This window comes from Pelmatolapia mariae, linkage group LG13, assembly GCF_036321145.2.
Source record: "Pelmatolapia mariae isolate MD_Pm_ZW linkage group LG13, Pm_UMD_F_2, whole genome shotgun sequence".
In the NCBI taxonomy this organism is placed as follows: domain Eukaryota; kingdom Metazoa; phylum Chordata; class Actinopteri; order Cichliformes; family Cichlidae; genus Pelmatolapia; species Pelmatolapia mariae.
In genome coordinates, this window is record NC_086238.1 from 23,837,464 (window position 1) to 23,849,819 (window position 12,356).

Below are 12,356 nucleotides of genomic sequence, written 5' to 3' on the forward strand. Positions count from 1 at the left end.
AGAGATGAAATAATGATAATATTAAAAAGAAAAATAAATTTGATTGTCCCTGGTGGGAAAGAGTGCTACACAGACCTTTATTTGCATAATAAAAAAACAGCCCAAGAAATGTTTCCATGTCCAAAATCAAATAACACGTGTCATATTATTAAACATGCTTATTGTAATCATCCTGCCTGCACAGTATTACCATCTTTCTGTGACTGTCAATGTGCAGGTACAAAATATTGAATGACCCTGCAGGCTGGCTGAATGTGGACAAGGACACAGGCCTTATTAATGTGAGACAACTCATGGACAGAGAGGCTTCCTTTGTAACAAACAACAGATACATCGCAACCATCAGTGCATATGATGATGGTAGGTGGGAGTTAAGACTGAGGCTGTTTCTTATTATCACTTGACTACCAAACACAATGAAAACTAATATAATTTTATAAAATTACCAGTGTCTGAATAATTACACTGGTAAACACGTGTTTTGCTGTGGCTCTTTCCCCTCTACTTTAACAAATCTGAGATGAACATGAGGAAAGAGTTCATCAAGACACACAAGTGATACCAGGAAAAATTTAATGTGAGCATGATGTCACTTATCATTTTAGTTACTCTAAAACGAGACAGATGTGCAGTACAAGCGCAAAAACAAGTGCCTCAGACGTGTTTTTGCACACTGACCTCTTTAACACATTTCCTGCATCATCTTGTGGGCTGTTTTTTCCAAAATAAATACATCAAAACAATTTTGTTGGGAAATTCTTAAAGTTGCGACATTGCGCTGATTATTTTATATTGAAATTCAAGTGTTAAAATGTCAGCGAGACAAAGTGTTTTTAAGACAACAAAAACAACTAATGTGCAAGGCTAAATCTGATTTCATATCTGAAATCAGTGTTTCGAAAAAAGGAAAGAGAGATAAGGAGCTGGTGTAAAGCTCTGAGATGCAAACAAAATGTATTTTATTGTTCAATGGACTAAGGTGTGTGTGTGTATGTGTATTTTTTCTTCTACGTAATATAAATTCCAGTACAATCAAATGTTCCTGGGATGCGCACAGCTAATAACATTGTCACCCTTTATTGCAGTGCCTTCAACTATTTGTGTGTTTTAAAAGTCGAATGTCAGTTATATAAGAACTGGAAGACCAGATGAAAGTCTCTGAGCATTAAAATAAGGACTTTGTTGATGAAACCATCTTGTTAATACATTTTGTTTTCCTGATGTGTTTGTTCTGTGACCAGATGCAGTCTCAGCTACAGGAACTGGTACTCTGATCATTCAGCTGGAAGATGTCAATGACAATGCTCCCATCGTTGAACAGCATGAAATTATGGTATGTCTTATTTCCCACCAGCTCAACAGGTCCTTTGTGTCTAACATGTCTAATAGTGGTGCAGGATGGGTATATTTATTGCATCTACCGAATTCAGGATGGGATTAATTAAAAAGTTGAACCAAGCCCCACGTGTGCAGTCATGTAATACAGCATATCAGCATAAAGAAAAGCTTCACCTTGAGTTTGTGTTTCCTCAGGTGTGCAACAAGGATCCAGCTCCTCAGCTGCTGTCAGTAACAGATAAAGATGGACCAGAATTTGGAGCTCCGTACTCGGTGTCTTTACAGGGCATGTCAAAGACCAACTGGACCGCTAGGATGAACGACTCCAGTATGTACACTGGTGACATGTGACAAGTATAAACTGATGCGGGCCAATCAGATGGCCATAGTTTTTAATATTTTGAAATAGAAGCTTCAGATATTTCATCACTTGTGTTGAGATAAAATCTTTCCTGTGAATATCTGTGTATCTGTATTTGTAAATATCAGGATTGCCTTTTCCCAAAGATTAACGTTTACATCACGCCTGATTCAGTTTTCATCACTAAGATTAAAGAGATTGGTGCTCATGTCAGGACAGTAATTACTGCCAGAGAAGACTTTAGGCTGTTTTGCTTGTTTTAGGAACAGAGATCATCTTGAATTTAGCCACTGAGCTTCCCAGTGGAGATTACAATGTTATACTGAGAGTGGCAGACAAACATGGCCTGGAGCAGGACAGCATCATCAAAGCTGAAGTGTGCGACTGCAGGGGAGAAGAAGCAACATGCTTCAGCCATGCTAGCAACGTGCTCCTTATTCGGGGAATACTTGGAGGCATTCTGCTGCTTGGTGAGTTGTGAATGGATTTATAACTTGTAGCCTCTGTTTTCTTTCTCGTCTAATAGAATAGAATTGAATAGAATAGAATAGAATAGAATTGTCCAAGTGGATTTGGTTGGTTGTTGTGTGTTAAACATTGTGCTCTGTGGTCAGTGCTGACCCTGGTTGTGCTGTTTGTAAGTCTGATGAAAGAGGAGCAGAAGGAGCCAACATCTAAAGACAACATCTTCTACTATAACAGAGAGCAAAGCAGAGAGGATGATCAGGTAAATGGACGCCAGTTCTGATTACACATTTAGTTGCAATAATCAAAGCTGCACACACAAATCTCAGGACCAGAATACCTTGGAAGTGATAGTGTCACAGTTTATTGGAGTGTGTTATCTTTTAGTGACAGAAAAGCAATAGAGAACCGGCCTAATACAGTAAGTGGATGAAGAGTGTGATAAAGAAGTACAGCAAAAAAATATTCACTGTAGAAAAATCACTTTCTATTCAATTAAATTTTTTTTAATTCAATTTATTTATATAGCACTCTTCACAGGATAAAAACCACAAAGTGCTTCACAGTAATATAAAAACAGATATACATATTGACGATCTATCAGGACTATGATCTGAGTGTTCTCCACCGTGGTCTGGAGAATCAGCCTGAGGTTGTGGAACGTTTCTATTTTTGTGGAAAGCTAACTGAACCTTGTGCTATACTGACATAATAATAAAATAATATCACTAAACGGGAATACAAACTTTTGTTTATTTTTTCATTTGATTTATACTCAGCTTGAATCTGAAGAAAAGGAAGGAAAATAAAAATACATCTCTGTTTTCTGTTGCAGACATTGCAGAGGGTGACTTTGTCTTGTCATGTATTTAATATATATTCTTAATGCTTATTTTCTGATTATATTGTTTTATGTATAGGCCTTTATAAACCAGGCCCAGAGGTGACAAAGAACTAGGTCAAAGGGTGACAAGTTGCCCTGGCAGCAGACTTTCGAAAGGAGAAATAAAGAAAAGAGGAAGTTTAGTGCAGAGCTGCACCGGAAATCTGACACAAAGAAAGAAGAACTGAGTAAACTGAGGGGGGGTGTGTGACGTAGCCAAACTAGACACATACAGATTCATCTTGTGATTTTTTTCAGAGCTGTGGGTGCATGAGAGCGCCTAACAGCTCCCCATTCCCGGGAATGCAAAATAAAGATCATTTTTGAGTTAGACCACTTTGAGCTGTGAGTTTTCTTCGCCGCCAAAAGAATGCAAAGAACTGAATTTAATAATTGGTGCCAGTGACCCGGATTCTTTTGCGGCTGAGAGGACTAATTCGGAGCTTAAGGTAAGATCTGATATGAGGCGGACAGGAGACTGGTCTAAAAAGATTTAAAGGTAGGCACAAGCCTGTTCAAAGTAAAGTAAAATTGTGCATATTGGATGAATTCTAAATTATCTGTTCTCCGAGTTGATGATCGTCACCGTGAAATTGGCTCAGTAGTGGTGAAATTAAAGTAAATTATAAAATCTGTTAAGTAGACTTCGGGTGACATGTCCATGGTAATTTTGAGTGAAGTAAAGTAAAGTCTGGGAATATTTGATGAAAGCTTATTGTTGTTAATGATAAAGTGAAGTTTAAAGTTGATGTGTTGAGTGTAATCTTTTCAGGCAAGTGAAAAGAGATTAGAGACTAGGTAAGTGGACATTGGTTTCAGGGTTGGAGTCCCTTTTGGTCAGAAGGCTGGGCCTGGACATCAGTAAACTGGGTGTTAGAGTCCCCAGTGATGTTTTAAAAGTTATTTAAATTAATCTAGGACGGGGGTGGGACCCCTATGAGTGCACACAAGTTCAGAGGTGAGAACCTCCCCCTTCGCTCTGGACGCAGGGCAAGGTCCTGCAGCGTCAGGGTATCTCAGTTGACCACACTGCCAAGACTTGGGACCTTGGTTAATGGTCAGTGGTCAGGGACCACTTTAGTGCGCTGTTTGGTTGAAGAAGCGGGGCTTCAGGCGTGACCACTTCAATGTGAACTGACCAGTAAAACTTTAAGTAAAGCTTCAGGTGGCAGTTAAATACTGGACGCTAGTAAGTGGAGTTATTGGTCAAGCTGCGGGGAGCGCTTTTAAATTAACATAGGACTTAGAAATCTGGCCCCTTTGTCCCGGACAGAGAAAGGTGAATCGATCAGCAAGGTGGGTGAACCTGGGCTTAGAGGCTTTTAAATTAAGTCGAAATGGTAGGATGACTAGTACTAAAGGAAGATGATGTGAAGTTGTGTTATGGAAAGGAAAATAAGTTATCTTGGCAGTCGGTGTCTTTATAAATGTGTGAATGTATAAATGAAGTGTAAAATTGTTATTTGGATGAATGATTAAAGGTGCACATTGTTTTGAGAGAAAAGGCTGTGTGTGTGTGTGTGTGTGTGTGTGTGTGTGTGTGTGTGTGTGTGTGTGTGTGTGTGTGTGTGTGTGTGTGAGTGTGAGACAATTATCTTTTAAGGAAGCTCAGGGAAGTGTGCAAAATGCTGATGAAAGTATTGTGTGAATGATGTTACAAAACTGAGCTGAAAGAATGGTGAGCTGTATGGAAAAACTGTTAATTGTCCTGAGGATTTGTGCCAAAAGAGCTCTGTTAAGCACGCTGAAGATTTTGATGTGAATGCTTGCAAATGCAAAGAGCTGAGTATATTTATGTGTGTGTGTGCGTGTGTGTGTACTGAGGGTGCATTCTTTTTATATCAACACTTAGCAGAGTTACATAGGGTTTATAGACTGTAAATATAAAATAAGAGTTCGGTTAGGTTCTAGAAACAGATGAGAATTCAGTGAAATAAAAAGTGTGTGTGTGTAGGCAAATTGCCGTGGGTGTGTGTGTGTGTGTGTCTGGCAGGAAGTGAACAAGCTTGCATGCCCATAAAAGGAAACTGGCTGATGTGTGGAGTGTGCAACCAGAGAGAGAGAGATGTGTTAAAAATCTAGGTAGTGTTAAGAAATTGTAATGAAAATGATATTAAATAAATGTTTTAGTGTGTTAATGCAGGTGGACTCTTCTCAACTTGAAAACATGAGTACAGCGGCAAAATGATAGATTAACAGAATTGGGATGAAAACAGGCCAGGCTTTGGCTTAAAAATTTGACAGCTTCACCTCTCATTCTGTTCTTATCCTGAGAAGAAGCTTAAAGGACAGTCAATCTCCTGATGAAGACAGAAGACAGACAGAACACCGTGTACTTGAAGAATTACCAGCAGGCAAAAGACAGTGCAACTGAACTATAACACTGAAGACTCCAGCAGCAGCATGTAAGAAAACACTTGATGGAACATGCACTCTGAATTACAAGCTGGGAAGTTCAACAGTGAGATGACGATGTGAAAGCACTGGACAGCACTGGATACTGAGTTTCATATTTGCCATGCTGGGAGTTAACCTACAACACAAGACTGAAAAGATCAAGAGAGAAGGAATGGAGAGAAGAAACAGCTGCGGTTGATCTGCGAGGCCAAACAGGAAACTGTGAGAACAGGGACGAGGATTAGTGAGAGGTGAACCTGGACGTAGTACAGTGAAAGCATATGGGAAATTGGATTGAAGATTGAGACTGAACTCATGGAGGTTTAGGAATGTCCAGAACATTACAACAGAAAGGTAAAAAAAATAAAAATAAAAAAAGAGAGAGAGAGAGAGAGAGAGCTAAAGAAATAAATAAACTAACAATTACATGAATGAATAGAAAAGACACATACAAATTGTCACATGTGAAATTATTTTTGGAGAGAATCAGAAGTGAGACAGTTTGAATTCACAGCTCAGTGCAAAGATGCATGAATTAAACCTGATTATAAAAACACAACATACATGCAATGAAGACATGCTTACATTCATGAATGTGAATACATAAATGCTAAGTGGTGTAGATTTAACATACTTAAAGCTTGAAGTTGAGGAATAACTCAGGGAAGTTCCATGACAATAGAGTGATTTTTGTGAAAAGGAAAAAGTGATTAAAAGCTTAAAGTAGTTTTTAGAACAGTGAATTAGAAGTGCTTTTGTGCCGATTGAGCAAAACAAGTGATTACTCTAGAAAGAAAATAAAAATAATTCAATAATGTGGTAATGTTTTAAATATACATTTCTCTTGTCAAGGCAACTTCTTCTGAGATGACTGAGTATGCAAATTAGTGCATACTGAGAATGAGTGGGGACAGGAAAAGATAAAAAAGAAGAACTGAGTTTCCTGTCTGGCTGTGTGAGTGCACTGAAAGAAACATGTCTGTGAATGAGAAGAATTGCTTGGTAAAATATATAATGGTAAAATACAGGATAATTAAATAAAGTGGTCAGGTCTGTGACTAAGTCCAGTAGTCCAGATTTGGAAAAGAAATTTAGAATTTAGTGATGATGGATTGTTATAACGTCTTTAGAAAGGGCGTAATGGGAATATCAATGTTGTGCAAAACTGTGCGGCTTTTAACAAGACTTTCTGTGTATTTAGCAGGTGAAATTATGTCATTTGACCTCAGAGTGTCAGGACGCTGAAGAACCTGAGGCCAACCACTGAGATATGAGGTGGGGAAAATGAACAGAGGGTGAAAATGTTTCTTTAAGGGTGTTAAAGGTTGTCAAAGGTGTCGCTTACACAAATAAATAAAATTGAAGATTAAATATACATAGACCCTAGAACATGACAGGTTGAACCAAGTTTGAATAATTAAGAGAACAATTGATGAACATAATAGGTTATGGAGGCGTAGCAGAGGGAGGTGTTTTGTTTATCCTTTACAGGAGAAGATTACAGGACCACAGCAAAAACCACGGAGGGGTTGGCGAGAATCCAGGAAGCACCAGACCGAACGGAACCACCAGAAAGGGGCACCCAAAAGAAGCACTGAGAAACCTTATAGAAGAGTAGTTGTTTAGATTGTAAAGGAGCATAAGTAATGAAGAGTAATGAGAGGGACTTTAGTAATAGTTGGTAGGATTTCTATGTTATGTAAATTGCCCAAAAATAGTGTTAAGGCCGGATATGTGCTACCCGTTAAAGGGAGTGAAAAACCAGGAGTAAAGTTTTACAGAGGAAACGGGTTAAACTATATAGAGACCGTTTCCCAAGATTAATAAGAGTAATATAGGACCTGTTATTAGGAAAAGCTAATTATATCTGTTTGGATTTTACCATGAGCAGTGAGGGAAGAAGGTCAGAAGTGGGTTTAAACTGGGATTCTAGTTAAAAAGGGGGTAATACCTAAGGTAGGACAGTTCACAGCCCGGAGCAAACGTGAGGTGCTGTCTAAGAGCTTGATGTATGGGTTTGATTTATTTGTTGTGGATAGGAGTAATTATGCAAAAATAATAAGGGAACATTGAAAACATACAACCCGTTGAGGGGACGGATGACCTAAATGCTTGGGCAATGGAAAGGTTCTATTTTTCGGAATGGTTTGTTTTGTTATATTTTAGCTATTATTGTCACATGAAAGTAAACTTAATGGGATAAATCAGGGAATTATGTCGTGTTTCTTGGGGAAACACAAAAAGGGGGTGAACTGTCATGTATTTAATATATATTCTTAATGCTTATTTTCTGATTATATTGTTTTATGTATAGGCCTTTATAAACCAGGCCCAGAGGTGACAAAGAACTAGGTCAAAGGGTGACAAGTTGCCCTGGCAACAGACTTTAGAAAGGAGAAGTAAAGAAAAGAGGAAGTTTAGTGCAGAGCTGCACCGGAAATCTGACACAAAGAAAGAAGAACTGAGTAAACTGAGGGGGTGTGTGACGTAGCCGAACTAGACACATACAGATTCATCTTGTGATTTTTTTCAGAGCTGTGGGTGCATGAGAGCGCCTAACAGCTCCCCATTCCCGGGAATGCAAAATAAAGATCATTTTTGAGTTAGACCACTTTGAGCTGTGAGTTTTCTTCGCCGCCAAAAGAATGCAAAGAACTGAATTTAATAGTCTCTAAACAGGAAAATGTGAACAGTCAGGAGTTAAAGTGAGATTTGGCAGGTGGGGAACCCTAAAATTTGTTGTAATGGCTCAGTGTGAGGAAAAGAATCATAACTCACAATATTTTCTACTAGGAGCTCCAGTAGATGTTCTTAGTGTACAGGCTGTGATCAGCTGACCTGTTGCTCTTTGTGGATGTACACAACTTAATTCAGCCAGATGTCAGGAGATGTTTCATGAGTTGTCCTGGTCAGTCAATGGATCTAAGAATTATCAGCAAAAATCCATATGAATCTTTACAACACTTGATGTAACATTACTCTCACCATGAAACCACAGCCACTGTGCATCAGTCACACACTGTTATTTACAGTAAATCCATCACAGTGCAGCAAACTAATCTGTTTAACCGGCACTAACCTGCAGAGGATTTTCATGCAGTCTTTAAATAACACAGTTAGTCTACCTCAGTACAGAACATTTGACAATATGAAAAAACATAATGTAACATGTGCAGACCCAATATCTGATTTAAAACCATGAGGACCTACATGTAAGAGTTTATTAAATCCCACTGAGCACTCCTTATCTTTACATCTAACCTCTCTTCTTCCTCTCCCGTCCTCCTTCTTATCTTTCTCCCTCTCTGAATGAAGTTGATGCACCTTCATACTTCATACATACGTTTACCAGAGCTTCTGGTAAACGTATGTACTGTATATACTTACCACCTCTTGCCAGTGTGTCGATCAGTTATCTTTTTTGGCCCCAAGTGTTCCCAACAAACACTAAATGATTGTCCCAGGTAACTATAGTTACACAAATGTAATATACACACCCACTACCCCATCATTTCAGATGATTTTCAAAGGGAATTCTACTTCATAGAAAAGACACGGGCAGACTACACTGACAGGATGTGATGTTACAACACTAATCAAATATTAATGTGTAATATTTGTTCAAGACATATTTCTTTGTTATGGAAAAAAAAATAAAATCATCATGAACAACAGGAGTGATGATTTCTAGAATTTGGGGTGTTTTTATTTGACTTAAGCTGAAAATAAATACACAATGGCATTTCATTTAGTTTAATTTTTTGACATAAGATGCAAGAACAGAAAACATTAATCATTACAAATGTATTGTGCATGAAATGGCAATGAAAATGTGGGGATAGAGCCAGGTGCAGATGTGTGTCACAAGTTAATCTGGTTGTAGGCTACGCCACAGGTGGCGCTAGTAGACTTTGTTCAAAATGATGCTGATGTTAGTCTTCTAACTAAAACCAGTCTTTTCTTCACAATTTGGCCTCTTAACTGTTTGAAAGTTGGGCTGTTGTTTCTTATTCCAGGCTTTGTACGATAACTGAAACATATTTTGTAAAATTTCTAAAAATGATGTGATCCCTCAGAACCTGAAGGCAGCAGACAATGACTGCAGTGCAGAACAGGACTACAAGTGCCTCAGTGAGTGAGCTCCGTTTAAAAAAAATGGCCAACATATATGGAGGAGGAGAAGATGACGATATGCTGTAATCACACCACATGGCATGGCTGCATGTTTCATTTGCAACTTTCAGCTACATGTTAGTGGCTTTGTTTTGGTTTTTGTCTGCAATGTGTTTTGCCTTATCACTGCAATCCCCGTTAGCAGTTACCAGGTGATACTCAGAAACTTGATTTTGAAATCTGTTTTGAATTCATTAAGATCTCTTTTACATCCCTATTTGACCTTTGACCTAAAGACTAAAAACATAAATGCTTTGTTAGTTTTCTGCTAGTTTTCTGAGTAAGTGCGGGAGCCACAGTGTGCACATTTGTATCTGTTCTAGGTTACTCAGCCACACTTGAAACACCCCGAGGCTCCTCAGTGACACTGAAAATATGTTGTTGTTTTTTTTTAATATTAGCAAATATGTTTTGCTTTGTTCTATAGCGTTTGTACTACGGATCTTTGTTTGTTTAAAAAGTAAAATTAGAAATCATCAGGATGAATTTCAGGTAGCTTGCCAGTGCCACATCACCCTTTGACAGTGTGCTCAACGAGTTGTAAATAAATACTTTCTAAAATTGTTTCTTTGGGATTTGTTAAATAGATGTCTTTATTACAATGCTTTGTAAAAATGAAATCTTTGAGATACTTTGTTATGAATGCTTTGTGAAATTCGCTTCTTTATAAAATTGTCTTCATACAACAGTGGATTTGTGTGGTCTCTAATTTCAGTTCATTACTAAGTGCATTAGACTTGCAGAAGTCACAGTGCAACAAACAGCAGTGACAAAAAGGTCTATGTGAGAGAAATCCTTTAATCTCAATGTCTCTTCACTGCAGGTGATTGCAGAGAAAGCAGACTGACCCACACAAGAGTTCCTTTTATTCTTTGCTGATCTGAAATCTGTTCAGCTTCGTATTTGATTTTAGACATGACTTTGGTGCTATATCAATAAAATTGCATTGGACTGTAAACAGCAAAGCACAACAACAGTTGTCTCAAGGTGCTTTATATTGTAATGTGAAGACCCTATATTCATTTTACAGAAACACATTTCAGTCACAGTTACATGAATACATACAGTCTTTAAGTGCAAACTCCTAACTTTTGTTTTAGTGGCTGAACATTGAGGAAGTAAAGCACTTTTATACACTTTCCTATTTTGTGCAGGTAGAGAATATTTGTTCAGAATTACATAATTTTTTAATTCTTTAGAAAGACTCCTGTGAGCTTGAATATGAAAGGTTTTCTTTGTGAAGACCTTTGCTGCAGCTGTCATCAACTTGTGGTCTTTTAATTACGTCTTCAACAGAAATGTAGTTCAGATTGAAATCAGGATTCTCCTGGCTCATCATGTCTTCACATCATGCATCTATCTGACGTGCCATCCAATCAATTTTGCATTCAGGAAGTTTACCTCTATACATTTCTGAATTCAATGCAGCTGCTTCTGTCTCCTGTCACATAATGACCAGACATGGTGAAAGGTATACAACACTAACTCTGCCACGTGGTTGGGGTGGCTGTAACTCAGGAGCTATGTTATCTACTTATTGTATGACCCACTAATCAGGTCAATTAATTGGTAATTAATTAGGTCAATCAATTAGTAGATAACCTCATTAGTAGGTCTAATAATCAGAAGGTTGAGAAGATAAAATAAGACTTTATTGATCCGATGGCGTGGAAATTTGTGCGTTACCACAGCTCAGGTACAGACAGCAGAAGAATACAAGAGTATACCAAGAATATAAAGTCAAGAAATACAAAACAAATAGGATAATACACTATATACAACGTTAGCTGAGGTTCTATGTACACGCATACACAGTATGTGTTATGGATAGAGGGTTATGGAAATATTGCACCATTATGAATGAGATGTTCGGCCCTGACGCTGTTAAAGAAATAGAAGGTGTCCCGCTCTCAGATAACACATTTGCCAGATGTATCAATGACATGTCTGCAGACACTGAAAGTGTGGTTTTGGAGAAGAAGTGGGAAGTTTGCAGTGCAACTTGATGAGTCTACGGACATTAGTGGACATTGCCAACTCTTGGCCAATGTGCGTTTTGTGGATGGAGACTTCATCAGAGAGAACTTTCTGTTTTGCAAAGTGCTGCCAGAAAAAGCAACAGGAGAGGAAATTTTTCGGGTTGCATCCGAATATGCTGAACAAGGAGGACTTAAGTGGGAAAACTGCATGAGTATCTGCACTGATGGAGCAGCAGGCATGGTCAGGTGTAGTGATGTGCGAATCATGAACGAATCGTTCGATACTCGAGAATCACTTTACTGACTTGTGAATTATGATTCACAAGCCCAACTGACTCATTCACTGAGTCATCCGTGTTGCTGTTAGCAAACTAATTTCATTAGTAGAAATATATCTAGCTTATAATTAAAATTGTGGGGGGGAAAACAACAGCCAGTTTCTTAACAGAAACATTCCTGCTCTGAACTGGAAGAAAAAACCCTGAGTAGAAAGCTCACATCAAGACAATAGCTACTCAGTTCACAGTAGTATCGCTCTGCTAACATGGTAACAGCACATTTGAGTTACTCACCCCCTCCTTTCCTGTGCTGAATTGTAGCATGAATGCAGTGGTTCCCAAACTTTTTTTGCTAGGCCCCCCTTTGTTTTACAAGAAAAATGTTCGCGTTGTTTTTTTTTCCTGTATAATAATATTCAACATTGCTATCAATACATTTTTCTTTTTTTTCTTCTTTTTTTTCCCCTGTCCCGTTTGGATCT

The 12,356-nt window shown here is 38.2% G+C and overlaps 1 protein-coding gene across 5 annotated transcripts in view; it reads left to right on the forward strand.

Moving 5' to 3' along the window:
• The window catches only part of si:ch211-195b21.5 (cadherin-1), a 59,659-nt gene extending 49,385 nt beyond the window's left edge, over positions 1 to 10,274 (forward strand). For 2 of the 5 annotated variants that reach the window (XM_063491611.1, XM_063491616.1), the window contains exons 12-17: positions 218 to 360; positions 1,242 to 1,333; positions 1,534 to 1,666; positions 1,963 to 2,169; positions 2,314 to 2,426; positions 6,646 to 10,274. In XM_063491611.1, the coding sequence (XP_063347681.1) occupies positions 218 to 360; positions 1,242 to 1,333; positions 1,534 to 1,666; positions 1,963 to 2,169; positions 2,314 to 2,426; positions 6,646 to 6,711 (754 nt within the window). In that variant the 3' untranslated portion in view covers positions 6,712 to 10,274. Of the gene's footprint in view, positions 1 to 217; positions 361 to 1,241; positions 1,334 to 1,533; positions 1,667 to 1,962; positions 2,170 to 2,313; positions 2,427 to 6,645 lie in introns of those variants that run through there. The other 3 variants (XM_063491612.1, XM_063491613.1, XM_063491614.1) reach the window with 3 other exon arrangements.
• Positions 10,275 to 12,356: the final 2,082 nt, after the last annotated feature.